The sequence below is a fragment of the Oncorhynchus kisutch genome, linkage group LG20 (genome assembly GCF_002021735.2).
Source record: "Oncorhynchus kisutch isolate 150728-3 linkage group LG20, Okis_V2, whole genome shotgun sequence".
Lineage (NCBI taxonomy): Eukaryota > Metazoa > Chordata > Actinopteri > Salmoniformes > Salmonidae > Oncorhynchus > Oncorhynchus kisutch.
Genome location: NC_034193.2, coordinates 40,862,832 through 40,880,451, shown reverse-complemented (window position 1 = coordinate 40,880,451; position 17,620 = coordinate 40,862,832). Strand labels below are relative to the sequence as shown.

At 42.7% G+C, this 17,620-nt stretch overlaps 1 protein-coding gene across 1 annotated transcript in view; it reads left to right on the top strand.

Moving 5' to 3' along the window:
• LOC109865703 (protein kinase C alpha type-like) overlaps window positions 1-17,620 on the top strand; it is a 210,029-nt gene that overhangs the window by 107,124 nt on the left and 85,285 nt on the right. The window contains exons 4-5 of the mRNA XM_020454088.2: window positions 12,648-12,759; window positions 15,131-15,259. Coding sequence (XP_020309677.1) covers window positions 12,648-12,759; window positions 15,131-15,259 — 241 coding nt within the window. The remainder of the gene's footprint in view (window positions 1-12,647; window positions 12,760-15,130; window positions 15,260-17,620) is intronic.

The window sequence follows — 17,620 nt, the reverse complement described above, 5'->3', positions numbered from 1 at the left end:
TTCCAGGTAGCACCTTATTTGCTAAGAGTGTATGAGAAGAGCCATGGTCCACACAGTATATAGTTGTGGAGATTGCCATCCCATATAGGATCAAGCATATTCATGTTTTGCCAGTATTTCTCCCAGTGGTCTGTCCTTGCTTACTGCATGGGAAAAATAACCTGTTAAAAGAGCCCAGTGCTTTCCCCAGAATGGTGTGTTAGATATGAATCCATTCATAGAATAAATGGGCTTATATCCTTGACAAGTGGTCCTTTTAAAATACAGCTCGATTTATCCCTGCAGCCTAGTGACTAGTAGCTTGGTACGCCTAGTACAGTGCCATTAATATTTTGGTCATATTTTTGAGGGAGAGTGCTTCGTAGGTAACAGTGTGTTGACATTTTGAATCACGTTTGTGCTTCGTAGGTAACAGTATATTGACATTTTGAATCACGTTTTTTTTTTAAATGAATATATAAGAATAAAGCCGTGTAGCTGTAGGCTAGAACTGTAGCCCAGCTACTGTACAACAGACGTGTCTTCACTGAACAGAGATGAACAGAGTGACGAAGGAAATAGACAACCACGTTGTTGTGTGTAAGAGCTTAAAAGCCCTTCTGATGTGATCAGATGTTTTTCCACTGTTGATTGCCTGCATTTGAAATCGGTTTGCCTCCTGGGTCTTTGGCATATTCAGTATGACTAAGTCATTTGGATCAATGCGTCACCATCATCATTATCTGGAGGTTGTGTTTCGTATGTACTTTCATTTCCCCCGAAAATAACTTCCAATCCAAGTTTTTATCCTCACAATTACTCACATTTTCTCAGCTTATTATTTCCTGATATTACATAAGTAGTCTTTGATTGTCTATATAAAGCCAAGGCCTTTTTTACATTCTATTATAGCTGCCCTGGTGCCCCCTATTAGATGTGTTCCATCGTAGCTACAGTAACTTCAGAAAGTATTCACACCCCTTGACTTATTCCACATTGTTATTGTGTTACGGCCTGAATTCAACATGGATGAAATAGATGTTTTCCTCTTACCCATCTATTATTATTTATTCCAAAATAAATACAAAAAAATGTTTAAGTTACCTAAGTATTCACACGCCCTGTTTTTGCAGTTTAACTTTAGGGCCTTATTGCATGCTTTGGGATATGTTTAGTCTGTGTACTCCCTCTCTGCTGTTCCTTCTTTTCACTCTGCCATTTGGGTTAGTATTGTGGAGTAACTAACGACACTGTTGTTGGTCCCATCCTCAAGTTTTCTCCTATCACAGCCGTTTAACACTGACCAGTTGTCTTCCTGTCCCCTTCTTTCTCTCTCTCTCTCTTTCTCTCTTTCCTGAGCCGAGTTAGGAAGTGACTGGGTGTGTTGATACACCATCCAAAGTGTAATTAATAGCTTCACCGTGCTCAAAGGGATATCTTATTTATTTATTTTTTACCAATCTACCAATGGGTGCCCTTCTTTGCGAGGCATCGGGAAAACTTCCGGGTTTTTTTTTTCCAAATATTTTTTTTGTGGTTGGATCTGTGTTTTGAAATTCACTGCTCGGCTGAGGGACCTTTCAGATAATTGTACGTGTGGGTTACAGAGATGAGGTAGTCATTAAAAAAATGAATGTTAAACAACATTATTGCACACAGAGTGAGTTCATGCAATTTATGTGATTTGTTAGCAAATGTTTACTCCTGAGTTGACTTAGGCTTAGGCCATAACAAAGGTATTGAATACTTATTGATTTGACATTTCTAAAAACATAATTCCACATTGACATTATGGGTTATTCTGTGTAGGCCATTTTAATCCCACTTTGTAACACAACAAAATGCGGAAAAAGTCACGGGGTGTGAATACTTTCAGTATACAGTATATCAGAACGTCGATTAGCTGAATCGGGTGTGTTTATAATGTTAGGTCTGGTCCAAAAGCCTGCATACCCAGTAATTCCCCAGGAGGAGCGTAGGCTTAATGGGTTAAATCCAATTCGGAAACAGGTCAGATTTGATGATCCCAGCTCACTGTGTCCCATTACTAGGTGATGTAATGCTGTCACCTCCGTGCTCCACACACACACACACACACACACACACACACACACACACACACACACACACCTGAATTGCCTGGTTGGTACGAGTCCCACACACACTCCAGTCACGCCTCTCTCATTAACTTTGAGAGGACCACCATGTTCAAGAGTAAAACAGGCAACGATTCGCTAAAAAGTGGCATGCAAATAGATTTTGAGATGATTTTTTTAATGAATGTGTCTCCCATTGTGCAATATCATCTCAAGCGTAGCCATCGGTTGCAGCCGTAGATCGTTTCTGCCGTCAATCTCAATTAACAACCAATTTGTCCACTACTTTGCCCAGCCAGGAAAAGGATCCATTCTGATGTTCCTCCATCCAGCTGTAATGATGTTTTCCCTGTACAAACCAGTCAATCATCTCCTATAACCCTGTAACCTGATACCCCCAGAATGCTATGCTAACTGCTACGCTAATGTAGGGTTTCCCAAACTCGGTCCTGGGGCCCGCACTGGGTGCACGTTTTGGTTTTAGCCCTAACACAGCTGATTCAAATCATCAAAGCCTGATCAGCTGTGTAGTGCTAGGGCAAAAACCAAAACGTGCACCCAGCGCGGGCCCCAGGACCGAGTTTGGGAAACCCTGAGCTAACATAGCACAAGTACTGACCTGAATGGCCAAGGCGAAAGACCCAATAAGACCCTCTGGTCAGACATACTCATTTAGAAGTCATACGGCCAAAGTCTGGGACATTGTGTGTCTCCCCAGTGACCATTTATGTAGTGCCTTGCATATCTTTCACAGGGGAATGTTAACACTCACCTGAATGACAAAAAGCTTGCTAATTTATATCCACAATCAGGATTTCACCGTCTCTCTTTATAACGTTACTCTAGGCATCCTGTGAATTATCTAGTGAAGTGAAATCATAACCCAGTCTGCAAGCGTTTTCTTTACCCATGCTAACTGACGTGACCAGAGATAAAAACAGTAGAAAAAGTCCTCTGCAGCTGAACTCTCCTCCCCTCCTCTCATTCATTCCTTGGAAGGAGAGACCAAGGCAAAAGATGGAACACAAGTGGATAATCCTTCAGGATCAGATGTGTGTGGGTGGACATGAGTAACTGCAGCTGGTGCAACAACCCTTTCTATCTCTGTCTGTGTCTCTGTCTTGCTGTGTATCTCTCTCTTTCTCTTTCTCTCTCTCTCTTCTTTCCTTCCCCTCTCTTTTTAACCAGCCCGGTCTGCTTCGTCAAACACACAGTGGGGACAGCAAATTAAGGGGGGGGTGTGTGTGTGTGAGAAGCAGGAGACGACAATGCAATTAAAATACAAACACTCACTCAGCCACTTTTATTCCGGGGCTTTAATGTAGCATCCAACACGACTCGGAGATGGAGTGGGATGAAGGTGGGAAATTGAAGCCATTTTGAAGGGGTGTGTGGGCTAAGGTGCCCAGTTAAATCCAACTGTAATGTGAGACAGCTGGAGAGGGTGAGACAGCTGGAGAGGGTGAGACAGCTGGAGAGGGTGAGACAGCTGGAGAGGGTGAGACAGCTTGGAGAGTAGAGCTGGGACGATAAACCGAAAATGATCGACACCGAACCACAGTAGCCTGTATTAGAGAAATGTGAAGTTTGAAACTTAGCTATTATGGGGGATTGTTAATAGGACAATTGATGGCTACAACCATCAAGCTAGTAATAGTAGTTTAAAGGATCTTTTTTTTTAAACTGTGGTGCACCTTAATGTTATAAACGTATCGTTCTATTTCTCGTTAGCTCATCAATTCAGCCAATTTATCGCGATATGGATATTTTTCCATTTCGCCCAGCCCTTATTGGAGAGTGTCCAAGAGTCCTCAGGCCAGACTGTGTCACAAGGCTAAATTACAGAGTGAATCACATTGTACTTCCCCGCTTAGCTCTCGGTCACCTCTCAACAAGACACGTCGCATCGTTCCCTTTCTCTCCCTCTTCTTTCACCAAGTGTGTTCCCTTTTTGGCAGGCAGTGTAAGATTGTGTCTCCAGGGAACTGAGGAGATGTTTTTTGGCTGCTTTTCGCCCAGCTTCCCTCAGCTGGAGCAGACATTTATCCCCACTTTCCTGGAAAAGAGAGCAGCGCTCCGGTTTCCAGTTTTATTAACGGCCAGGTGTTCACATCAAACGGAATTCACTGCAGAGGGGGGTAGTCTGGATGGGGTTCTCAATGCAAATCCACTTAAAATTGGACTCTCTGAAAGAGGCTCATGGCTGAAATGGAGAAAACGTCGGGGAAGTGGGATGCCACTGGACTAACTGGCAGCCATCCAGTTTTCAGGCGAAAGGATGACTTTGCCGTTTCACACACTGTCGAATGCACGGGCAGTATGAATGAATCCATGCCGTTTGAGCACTGAGGAGGCGTCCTACTCATGGCCTATGGACAATTCAATTCCGTTGCCGCTTCGGCTGTGAGTGAGTGACACCCACGGCATTATTCTCCAATTGAGTATGGGTTATGAGTAGGGAGTGTGATGCGTGCCGCTAATGACTATCAGATCGGGTACGTGTACTTTCAATGTGCCGTTTTTCATCAAATTAGTACCACGTGTACACACACAAATGCAACTTTCAATGCACTCCCTTCCATGATGCTGACATGCTATTGACCTCTGGCCTCCAACCACGTCACATGACAACTAGAGCTCAGTTTACTGCTCTATTGCAATGCTGTGGTCCACTATTCCTGAGGCATCTGGCATCCTCTATCCAGCACAGGCTCCAGAAAGAGACAACTCCCTACTGTATTTACATGTGGCCTTTTGTTTCTTCAGGAGATTATGTGCAAGATAGGACATGACACTTTAGTTACCGTCTCCCATATTTGTCCAAGGTCGATAATTGTGCCACCTATTGACTTTAGACATGACCTCAAAGGGACTTTCACTCGAGCGACAGCTCGGACTGTTTTCTCGTCTATAAAACAGTAAAAAAGTGCAAGAAACGGAGTTCATAGAATTAGTTTGTTGCGTCGAAAACAAGTGACTGCGTCTTTGACCCGACTGACTGCAGCATGTGAACGTGAATGTTGTCCCCACAGTGATCCTGTTAAAATGACTTAGTCTTCTAATTCCTAATTCTATGGTTGTAACATTGCGCTTTGGAGTTTATAGGCATGCGTTACACTTTCATTTCATAGTTCAACGGCAAAGTAAGCTGTAGATTAGACCTCGCCCTTTATAGGGTGATATTCAGTGCATTTGGAAAGTATTCAAACCCTGTGACTTTTTCCAAATGTTGTTATGTCGCAGTCTTTATTCTAAAATTGATTACATTACATGTTTTCCTATACACAATACCACATAATGACAAAGTGAAAACAGGTTTTTAGAAATGTATAAACAGACATACTTTATTTACATAAGTATTCAGACATTTTGCTTTGAGACTTGATATTGAGCTCAGGTGCATCCTGTTTCCATTGATCCTCCTTGAGATGTTTCGACAACTTGATTGGAGTCCACCTGTGGTAAATTCAATTGATTGGACATGATTTGGAAAGGCACACACCTGTCTATATAAGGTCCCACAGTTGACAGTGCATGTCAGAGCAAAAACTAAGCCATGAGGTTGAAGGAATTATCCTTAGAGCTCCGAGACAGGATTGTGTCGAGGCACAGATCTCGAGAAGGGCCTTGGTCAAGGAGGAGCTCCAGAGTTCCTCTGTGGAGATGGAAGAATCTTCCAGAAAGACTACCATCTCTGCAGCACTCCACCAATCAGGCCTTTATGGTAAAACTCTGTTTTGCTTTGTCAAAAAGATTGACAAGGGGAAAAAAAAACAACATTTAATCAATTTTAAAATAAGGCTGTAACATAACAAAATGTGGAAAAGGTCAAGGGGTCAGAATACTTTCCGAATGCACTGTAGATCACTTTCAAACCGCATACTGAGGAGACCATTCCCGTTTTAGGGTAAGGGCTACCATAGATGACTCCAACATGCTGTAGGTAGGGCTGTTGCGGTGACCTTATTACCACCACACCGGCAGTCATGAGTCATGACCGCAGTCAAATTCCAGATGCACACACACCTGCCCGTTGCCATTCCTGAGCAAGCTCTGTACTGGTGGTGCCCCGATCCCGCAGCTGAATCAACTTTAGGAGACAGTCCTGGCACTTGCTGGACTTTCTTGCGCGCTCTGAAGCCTTCTTCACAAGAATTGAACCGCTCTCCTTGAAGTTCTTGATGATCCCATAAATGGTTGATTTAGGTGCAATCTTACTGGCAGCAATATCCATGCCTGTGAAGCCCTTTTTGTGCAAAGCAATGAAGATGGCACGTGTTTCCTTGCAGGTAACCATGGTTGACAGAGGAAGAACAATGATTCCAAGCACCACCCTCCTTTTGAATCTTCCAGTCTTTTATTGGAACTCAATCAGCATGACAGAGTGATCTCCAGCCTTGTCCTCATCAACACTCACACCTGTGTTGACGAGAGAATCACTGACATGGTGTCAGCTGGTCCTTTTGTGGCAGGGTTTAAATGTTTTCTGGGGGTTCAGTTCATTTGCATGGCAAAGAAGGACTTTGCAATTAATTGCAATTCATCTGATCACTCCTCATAACATTCTGGAGTATATGCAAATTGCCATCATACAAACTGAGGCAGCAGACTTTGAAAATTAATATTTGTGTCATTCTCAAAACTTTTGGCCATGACTGTATACTCCAAAATTAAACAAATTCGAGTAATCACCATCTTGTGTGGACTGTGTTATTATGCATACTGGTGGACTGGTTTGGCTACCTTATGCTACGCTCCAACATTTCTATCCACGATTCTGGGAGAGAACGTATAGCCCTAGGCTCATTGATTGTCCAGGGCGATTTTGAATAGCCTAGTAATAGGGAATTTTAATAATTAATTTGGTGACACATTACCTTTTAGCTATACGGAATATCTCGCCACCATTCGTTTCCATCTCCTCCTCTCACTCCTTTATTCATTTCTCGAGTGTGCAGAGGGGCTGAAATATGTTTCGTGTGCAGAGGGGCTGAAATATGTTTCGTTGCGAAACTGTTGCTATCGATGTTCCCGGACAGATTTCACTTGGTTTCCTAAATGAAGCACTGGGTAGCTGCAGGAACAAAGTTTGGGCGGAATGTCACCTGTCAGGCAGCGATAGCATGCTCCTCAAACAGTGGTTGATGCGTAGAGTGAAATGTGTTCTTATATATATTTCTCAGCTGCTCATATTAAGCACATGCTCCGCTATAAATCCGAAGTAGCCCACCCATCATTTGATAATGGGTCATGCTAAATCAAAACTCATTTGACATATTAGTAAAGACCAGATTAAATTGAGAATACTCTCACTTGATGAGAGTACAGTGTGTACTCAAGCTTTTTTTGCGACTTTCTCAAATCATCAACAGCCTATAGTTGCACCATGGAACCCATGTATGCGTTGATTTCTAAGACATTCTAAGGTTTGTATCATTCACAACTAAAGTTGCCAAATAACTTTAAATCTAGCACTATAGGACCTTTTTCCCAAATGATCACTTTTATGCTCATGACACTTCATATGTGCGCTCGTTCCGGAATGGGAAACATATCCGTTCTATTTTATTCAGCTAACATGAATTATATTCTTCTGACTATAAAATACTTGAATATAAAATAATGCCATGGGACTTGTTAGCTAATCTTGTCAGCTAAACGATCAAGCCTACAGCCTATGGCATGGAGCATAGCCAGGTAACATACAGCATATTCTGTTTTTCAGAAATACATTTGCTTCATATCATAATGTTTCTTTAGGCCTGACTAAAATAAATAATGGATGTATTGTGATGGCGTATATTCAATTGGATTTATTTTACTATTTTAAATGTAGATTGCAAAGGCGCACATCAGCAGCTTGTTTGCGTGGAGGCCTGGAGATACTAAATGTGTTTATGTTCATTAACGGTCAATTACCGTGGGCCCGGCATTAGTTTGCGTAACACAGTTTCATGACCGCCACCGCCCTAACTGTAGGTATGAAGTAGATTTTCTACATGCAGAGCCCCATCTCAAATCTTTTTTATTTACTATCTCATGATCGCTTTAATGCCGTTATCATCAACGTGTCTCAATCTCTTTCGTAGTAATTGACTTTACTTCGATATCTTTTAAACTCTTTTATTTCAGTCGTTTCATTTTTACAATGGGCTGACAATAGATTTCATTTCCAGCGAGGCTCGGCATACTCTGTTCTGACCGTCCCCGGGTAAGACAAACACTTCTTTTTTTTCTTTTTTTATCTCGAACGTCCTGTTCTCCGTGGATATAAAAGTGAGTCCTTATGATAATTGCCGTGATTTGACTATCCAAACTCCAGTACGAACAAGGATATGATGAGGTGTTGCGTCTCGTAAACCTCTGCCGTTGGCCTGATTCTAAATAGGGGCTGTTAACCCCGCTATGTAAATAAATATATGGTCACGTTTGGAGATTATAACACAAAACCAGACACTCTACATGTAGAACTACTGCTCCAGGGAGTCTACCATACTGAACTATGATAGGCTACAATAGTGTTTGTATGGGTGACCGATAGACACATTTTCTCTCCTTCTTTTGATCTCCTACACTTGCTTAGACCTTTTCTCTTTCTTTACCATGCTCCATAAGGGCAATACTCTCCTATCTGATCTTGGGCAATACTCTCCTATTTGATCTTGGGCAATACTCTCCTATTTGATCTTGGGCAATACTCTCCTATTTGATCTTGGGCAACACTCCTATTTGATCTTGGGCAATACTCTCCTATTTGATCTTGGGCAACACTCTCCTATTTGATCTTGGGCAATACTCTCCTATTTGATCTTGGGCAACACTCTCCTATTTGATCTTGGGCAACACTCTCCTATTTGATCTTGGGCAACACTCTCCTATTTGATCTTGGGCAACACTCTCCTATTTGATCTTGGGCAACACTCTCCTATTTGATCTTGGGCAACACTCTCCTATTTGATCTTGGGCAACACTCTCCTATTTGATCTTGGGCAACACTCTCCTATTTGATCTTGGGCAACACTCTCCTATTTGATCTTGGGCAACACTCTCCTATTTGATCTTGGGCAACACTCTCCTATTTGATCTTGGGCAACACTCTCCTATTTGATCTTGGGCAACACTCTCCTATTTGATATTGGGCAACACTCTCCTATTTGATATTGGGCAACACTCTCCTATTTGATCTTGGGCAACACTCTCCTATTTGATCTTGGGCAACACTCTCCTATTTGATCTTGGGCAACACTCTCCTATTTGATCTTGGGCAACACTCTCCTATTTGATCTTGGGCAACACTCTCCTATTTGATCTTGGGCAACACTCTCCTATTTGATCTTGGGCAACACTCTCCTATTTGATCTTGGGCAACACTCTCCTATCTGATCTTGGGCAACACTCTCCTTCTACACTGAACACCCAGGGTACTGTGACATCCTTTTCTAATGATATACAGTACCAGTCAAAAGTTTGGACACACCCACTCATTCAAGGGTTTTTCTTTATTTTTACAATTTTCTACATTGTAGAATAATAGTGAAGACCATCAACACTATGAAATAACACATATGGAATATAGTGTATATAGTAACCCAAAAAGTGTTAAACAACTCAAAATATATTTTATTTTGAGATTATTCAAAGTAGCCACACTTTGCCTTGATGACAGCGTTGCATACTCTTGACATTCTCTTAACCAGCTTCACGAGGTAATCACCATGGAATGCATTTAATTAACAGGTGTGCCTTGTTAAAAGTTAAATTATGGAATTTATTTTCTTTAATGCGTTTGAGCCAATCAGTTGTGTTGTGACAAAATAGGGCTGGTATACAGAAGATAGCCCTATTTGGTAAAAGACCAAGTCCATATTATGGCAATAACAGCTCAAATAAGCAAAGAGAAACAACTTTCCATCATTACTTTAAGACATGAATGTCAGTCAATCCGGGAAAATGTAAATAACTTTGAAACTTTCTTCAAGTACCGTCGCAAAAACCATCAAGTGCTGTGATGAAACTGGCTCTCATGAGGACCGCCACAGGAATGAAGACCCAGAGTTACCTCTGCTTCAAAGGATAAGTTTACTAGAGTTACCAGCCTCAGAAATTGCAGGCCAAATAAATGTTTCACAGAGTTCAAGTGCAAGAAACCACTACCAAAGGACACCAATAAGAAGAAGAGACTTGCTTGGGCCAACAAACACATGCAATGGACATTAGACCGGTCCTTCGGATTTTTGGTTCCAAACGCCATGTCTTTGTGAGACACAGAGTAGGTGATCGGGTGATCTCCGCATGTGTGGCTCCCACCGTGAAGCATGGAGGAGGAGGTGTGGGGGTGCTTTGCTGGTGACACTGTCTGCGAGAAATCAAGGCACACTTAACCAGCGTGGCTACCACAGCATTCTGCTGTTGACGTCATCCTATCTGGTTTGGGCTTAGTGTGGGACTATCATTTGTTTTTCAACAGGACAATGACCCAACACACTTCCAGGCTGTATAAGGGCTATTTGACCAAGAAGGAGAGTGATAGTGATCGAGTGCTGCGTCAGATGACCTCCACAATCACCCAACCTCAACCAAGTTGAGATGGTTTGGGATGAGTTGGACCGCAGAATGAAGGAAAAGCAGCCAACAAGTGCTCAGCATATGTGGGAACTCCAACAAGACTGTTGGAAAAGCATTCCAGGTGAAGCTGGATGGGAGAATGCCAAGAGTGTACAAAGCTGTTATCAAGGCAGAAGGTGGCTACTTTGAAGAATCTCAAATATAACATATATATTTGGATTTGTATAACACTTTCTTGGTGTTTCATAACACTTTCTTCCCAGTCATGTTTCCATATGTGTTATTACGTAGTTTTGAAGTTTTCACTATTATTCTAAAATGTAGAAAATAGTAAAAAATAAAGAAAGCCTTGGATGAGTAGGTGTGTCCAAACTTTGGACTGTTACTTTACATTACTACAACATGTCTACAACTAGTGAAACCAAAAGGCAAGGTGTATAATATCTATCCTGGTCTTTTCTGACGTCTGTTAGTCATCCAATAATTTTCTCACCTACTCTCTTTGAATCAGATTGATATACTGTGATTCTCCATGAAAACATTTTTGTTTTGTTCATAGTGTGTACCACATCATTAATAGTGTATACGACTGATTTTAAAATGCACCAGCGTGGCCTGGAGGACAGGGGTTGTGTATTAGCAAGGTATTGAACTGACACATGAAGGCCATGGTCTGTTGCTCTTTTGCCCCACACAAACTAATTACGGAGTGACACTTTTTTGCCCAATTACAACAAAGCTTATTGGTACGTACAGTGGAAGACCTGTTTTTGCTGCTATTACCAGTTTGGAATATAATGTTGTGTACACTTACTGTTACAAAGTCCCCGTTCCATTTGTTTGTTTGTACCAGTACATATACAGTTCCTTCAGAAAGTATAGACACCCCTTTACTTTTTCAAAGAACAATTAGAAGCTGAAATGTCTTCAGTCAATAAGTATTCGACCCCTTTATGTCCTAAAATCCATTTTCAAATGTTTCTTCCACTTTGACATCACAGAGTATTTTGAGTAGATCGTTGACCAAAAAAAAAAATACAAATTCATTTGAATCCCACTTTGTAACACAACAAAATGTGGAAAAGGTTATGGGGTGTGAATACGTTGCGAGTACGTTCTGAGGGCGCTGTACACATTATGGCAGAGTGGCACTTAGAGAGTACTGTAATACAGTAGATCAGTTCCAGCCAATAAAAAGTCCAACCGTAACGTAAGGTGCAGCCATTGCTGTGGCTCAGACGATCGGTCTACATGGGATTGGACCTACTCTTGGAAGTTTTATTTTCGCCTCAAGTGTGGCTGCAGTTAATTCATTGGACAACCACTTGAGTTTTTGATCATGGGCATTGGTCCACATTGTGCCGATTGCAATCAATGCACGATCAGAGCTGGAATTCTGAGCCTGCAGGACATGCCTTTGACAGCTTTCTTTTCTTTTCTTTTCTTTTTGCAGACCTTTTAACAGCACCGGTCAGTGAAAAATAGAATGAGAGGTTTGGAGATCGCAATGGTTCTATTTAGAAAAGTACTACATCCTCTCCTTTTCAATTCTGTAAAATGTCCCCCTTTCAGTATTAGAACAGTCCTTGCAGAAAGGATTATGCCCTTAGCCCTGTTTGTTTTTTGCTTCTTTCCTTTCCTCATAGAAAGATACTTTGCCAAGCCAATGCTGAAGAACATGCTTTGTATAGACAGTATAAGTTGTTTTTTAAAAAGTTTTTCATTCAAACTAAATGACTAGCGCTGACACATCTCATGTATCGACTCCAATTATTACTCTCATACCTTTTTTTCATATCCTGCCACGTCTGGCTCAGTTGAATAGCGTTTCCATCATTACTGTGTCTGTGGAAATGGAACTTGAACTGTGCAGACGGGAGTTAATAACGCTAACATTCATGTTTTGGGTACTTTTTTCTTTCTGTTGCATCACCCCTCTGATCATACTGCGTATTGTACATGGTTATACTTAACTAACGGCTCACCATGTCTCTCTTGTCTTTGCAGGACCCCAGAACCAAGCACAAGTTCAAGATCCACACCTACGGCAGCCCCACCTTCTGCGACCACTGTGGCTCTCTCCTGTACGGTCTCATCCACCAGGGGATGAAGTGTGACAGTGAGTAATGTACCCTCGTCATCCACTTTAGAGGATCCCGACGCACCACCTGCGACTAAAACATTTAAGCTGACACGCAGTGCACCTGGCTTGTGGCCAATCCAACTGATAATGGAACGCTGATGTTACACCCGTCGCTGTCGATCCCACCCACTGATGTCGTCTGGTTTGCTTGGGTAGCTAGCTAGCAGGCTACGCTGAACGAAAAATGTAGAGTTGTTGGTCCCCGTATTTCATGAGCTGAAATCCTCTCACGAACGTGCTGACTGCTCTTCCCATTAACAGACAGACAGATGGGAATGCCGATTGGGGCCCGTCTAAAGTGGACAGAATGCTAAATGCACTGGCAAGCCAAAGAGGATATGGAGCTCTCTCCTTATACTGAAATGTGTTCTAGTGGGCTATGATGGAGCCAGGAATGCTGTGATGAAGCTGGACCTCGCTGGTGAAAGTGGTTTCTTGATTTGAAGAGGTTGGCTAGGTGTTAGTAACACCTGGGGAGTCATTTCATAACAGCTAATGTTATCATTCTTTGGCAGTGTTATGATTGTCATTATGCAAAAATGCTCCAAAACAAACCTTTTAATGTGAGAAAAATGATGACATTTCTATCACACATTTACTTACATAACTCATGTAAATTATTATGAGGTACATAATGCAGCTATCTGGTCTAAAAGTTACCTGCCTCATTCCTATGATAGGAATGTAATGGTTATTGGTTCCCTGTAAAGCACCGGCTTGGCTGTTTGTCAGCACAACGCCTAACATACGACCTGGATTCCCTTAGCATTCCCTGGGCTAGCATGATGTCCAACATTACACCACAGCTCTATTGTTGCTTCACCTTTTCTAAATGAGCCTGTCAGAACTGACGTTCTGTGTCTGACTATCATTGCCAATCGCCAGTTTGAGTAGCCTTCAAGTCACTCTGACAGCTTCCACACAACTTTATTATTATAATAATAATATATTATATTCTTACTGCTGATGGGATGTCAAAGTAATGAGAGCAGTGCAAACTATACTGAACAAAAATATAAACTCAACATGTAAAGTGTTGGTCCGCATGTTTCATGAGCTGAAATAAAAGATCCCAGAAATGTTCCACACGCACAAAAAGCTTACTTCTCTAAAATGTTGGGCACAATTTTGTTTACATCCCATGTTAGTGAGCATTTCTCCTTTGCCAAGATAATCCATCCACCTGACAGGTGTGGCATATCAAGAAGCTGATTAAACAGCATGATCATTACACAGGTGCACCTTGTACTGAGGACAATAAAAGACAGCTCTGAAATGTGCAGTTTTGTCACACAACACAATGCCACAGATGTCTCAAGTTTTGAGGAAGTGTGCAATTGGCATGTTGATTGCAGGAATGTTCACCAGAGCTGTTACCAGAGAATTTAATGTTAAGTTCTTTACCATAAGCCGCCTCCAACCTCGTTTTAGAGAATTTGCCAGTACTTCCAACCGGCTTCACAAATGTAGACCACTTGTATGGCGTTGGGTGGTCGAGAGGGTTGCTGATGTCAACGTTGTGAACAGAGTGCCCCATGGTGGCGGTGGGTTTATGGTATGGGCAGGCACCGAACACAATTGTGTAATTTGATACCGTGTCAAGATCCTGAGGCAATTGTGAGGCATATATTTTTTTAAGGTATCTGTGACCAACAGATGCATATCTGTATTCCCAGTCATGTGAAATCCATAGATTAATGCCTAATGAATGTATTAGAATTGACTAACTTTCTTATATGAACTGTAACTCAGTAAAATCGTTAATTGTTGCATGTTGCATTTTTTTTTGTTGTTCCTTATGAATACATAGCTCTGAGTCTGGCTAGAACTGGCAGGAGTACGGGGTAACGTTAGTTACAGCGTGGTGAGCGTAGCTGGTTGTGGCAAAATGACTTTCTACACAATGTTGGTAGCTAGCTAGCAACATTAGCGAAGCTAGCTGCACAGTCACATTGGCTACCAAGCAACACGAGATCATTTCTAAATTCTGGAGGTAGTGGAAACACGATTTGAGCTAGCCCACCAAGGCCCAACACGGGTTAATTTCAAAGTTCCAATGGAAACAGGGCTTTAGATGTGCTCAAAGTACATTCAAACAACTTTATTGCCATCGCTCATACTGCACAATGAAGTTAAATTACAATTCTGTAATATTGCCGAATGATGATTTCCATTGTTTAAAACTGCATTTCCATTTCCTGTCCATTCCTTCCAGCAGTTTCCCCTCTGAAACACACACATGATTCCAGAGATCTCTAAATATACATTATCAAAGCTTCTGCGCGGCTTTATTTATTTATTAGTACTCTTTTTCTGTCTGTCTTTCTGTGTGTCTGCATCCCTTCAGCCTGCGACATGAACGTGCACAATCAGTGTGTGATGAACGTGCCCAGCATGTGTGGGACGGACCACACCGAGAGGAGGGGACGCCTCTACCTGAAGTGTGAGGTCACAGAGGACAAGCTGCAGGTCACAGGTAGGCCCCCGGACCGGACCATCTCTCAGACAAATCTATTTCTCACTGTTTGTCCCAAATGGCACCTTATTCCTTGTATAGTTCACTACTTTTGACCAAAGCCCACAGGGATCTGATCAAAATCAGTGCACTATGAAGGGAGTAGGGTGCCATTTCATGCGCATCCATTTCCTCCTTCCCCAGTGGGGTTACGATGTGTAATGGCTGACGAGGGCTTCCTCTTACCTTTTCACAATCAGTCCCAACCATCAGTCCCCAACCACTTTAGCTGTCAGTTGCCTGTTACAGCCCCGTATTGATTGATAAGAAAGAAACCACTTCTGGCCACAAATCCATTCACAGCATGGATCGCTCCCACCAGGCAGTCATCACCACTGATTCCTGGCAATCTGTGTGTGTGTTCGTTCTTTTGGGTGTGTGCGCCCATGTGCATGTGTGCTCCCTCTAACCTGAGCCTACATCGATTTCTATCTACACAATTGTCAATCGCATCAATAGGCCCAGGCTTTGAAAACCATTCCGTTTGTAAAAACACCTGTTCACAGTTCAATAGATGAAGTGAACTGGTTATCATACCAAATATCCCCGTTGTCTGTTTTTGAGTGACAGCAGCCCAGAGACAGCATGTGGTGAGGCAACCATCACTTAATAAAAGCCTCCAGTCTGCAGCCTACAGAGACACGGGTCAATTCCCTTTGGTATACAGCTCAATACTGTGTGTGCTTTCCAAATAGCACCCTGTTCCCTATATAGTGTTAGACCAGCGTTGAGGAAGGCGGTCTTGATCGCGCTGTTGGGCCGGGACCAGCCCTGCCGAAAGCGCAGGTCCGTGTGGGTCCAGAGATGGTTAAAGTCCCGAAAGCAGGCAGGGGAGTTCCACCTTCTCATTCAAGAGCTTCGACTGTTTGGAGAGGAACTCCGAAGCTACTTTCGTCTGGACCGAAGCCAGTTCGATCACCTGGTTGGAGCCAGGATCGCCCAGATGGATACCAACTACCGTGAGTCCATCAGCCCAGTTGGTGATTTTCAGTTCTACAACTACAAGGGTACATATTCAGTTGTACTCTTGGCTGTAGTAGACGCAATCTACTGTTTCCGTGTTGTCGATGTTGGTGCTTATGGCAAGGGAAGTGACTGCGGGACCCCCTGGGACTCTGCCTGTGGCCAGGCACTTCAGGATGGCACCCTGGAGATTCCACCACCTGCATCACTCCCTGGGGCTGAAGACCTGGGACCTGCTCCCCACGTCTTCGTCGGCGACGAGGCCTTCCCTTTAAGACCCAACCTCATGAAGCCCTACACTGGACGCCAGCTGCCATTGCCAAAGCCTGTACGGATCTTTAACAAACGACTGTCCAGGGCAAGGTTAGTTGTTGAATGCACCTTTGGGATTCTGGCAGCCCGATGGAGAATGTATCAGAGAGTGCTTGGTCTCAGCCCCTCAAATGTCAATGCCTGCGTGAAGGCCACATGTGTTCTCCACAACTACCTGCGGAGGTCATTCCAGGAGCCGCTCCGGATGGCGATGGGCACGCCAAATGGTCACCTACCTGATGTCACCAGGGCAGGTGCCAACAACGCCCCCAGACAGGCACTCCAGATGACCACCTACTTCTCATCGCCAGCAGGTGAAGTCCCATGTTAGTATGCCGTGGAGTGAAAAAGCTTTCTTAAGAGCCCCATAACACAAAGGTTATTTTAAGAACCATCCACCGTTGTCCATAAAATTAATTTTTGTCCCAGATTACTTAATATATCATTGTCTCTCTTCATTTGGAAGCTATATTTAAGTGAAATTTGGGAGTAAAGACCACACCTTAACCCCTTCCCTCTCCCATTACACACCTGGCATGGTACACCAGGTGAGCGGAAGCACTAATTAAGGTTAAGACATACAGTTAGTATGATAACAAAGGGAAAGGGTAACCTAGGGTCCATACAAATAGTACAGTTTACCACCATGTTCACTGGCCTGACAAAATACAGGTGGGAAAAAAACTAGTTAGGAAGAGAATGTGTTTTTACTTTCATCTTGTCTTAGATCAGCAAAGGTGTTGGGAAGAAATAAGCCGATTAAGTCTAAATTATATATTAATACACTTCTGAAACAACGGACTATGAAAACATATTTTAATAAGTATTCAAGTACAGGAAAGAACATGACAGGCATGTGTGTTGTAAAAATGTTTTAAAAAATGAAACTATTTGAAAGAGGTGTGTGTGTGTGTGTGTGCGCGTGTGTGTGTGCGCGCGTGCGTGTGTGTGTGTGCGCGCGTGCGTGTGCGCGTGTGAAAAATATAAATTTTAAAAATGAATGTGTAGCCTGTAATCTGTAAGAGAACAACAAGAGCATGTATCTTT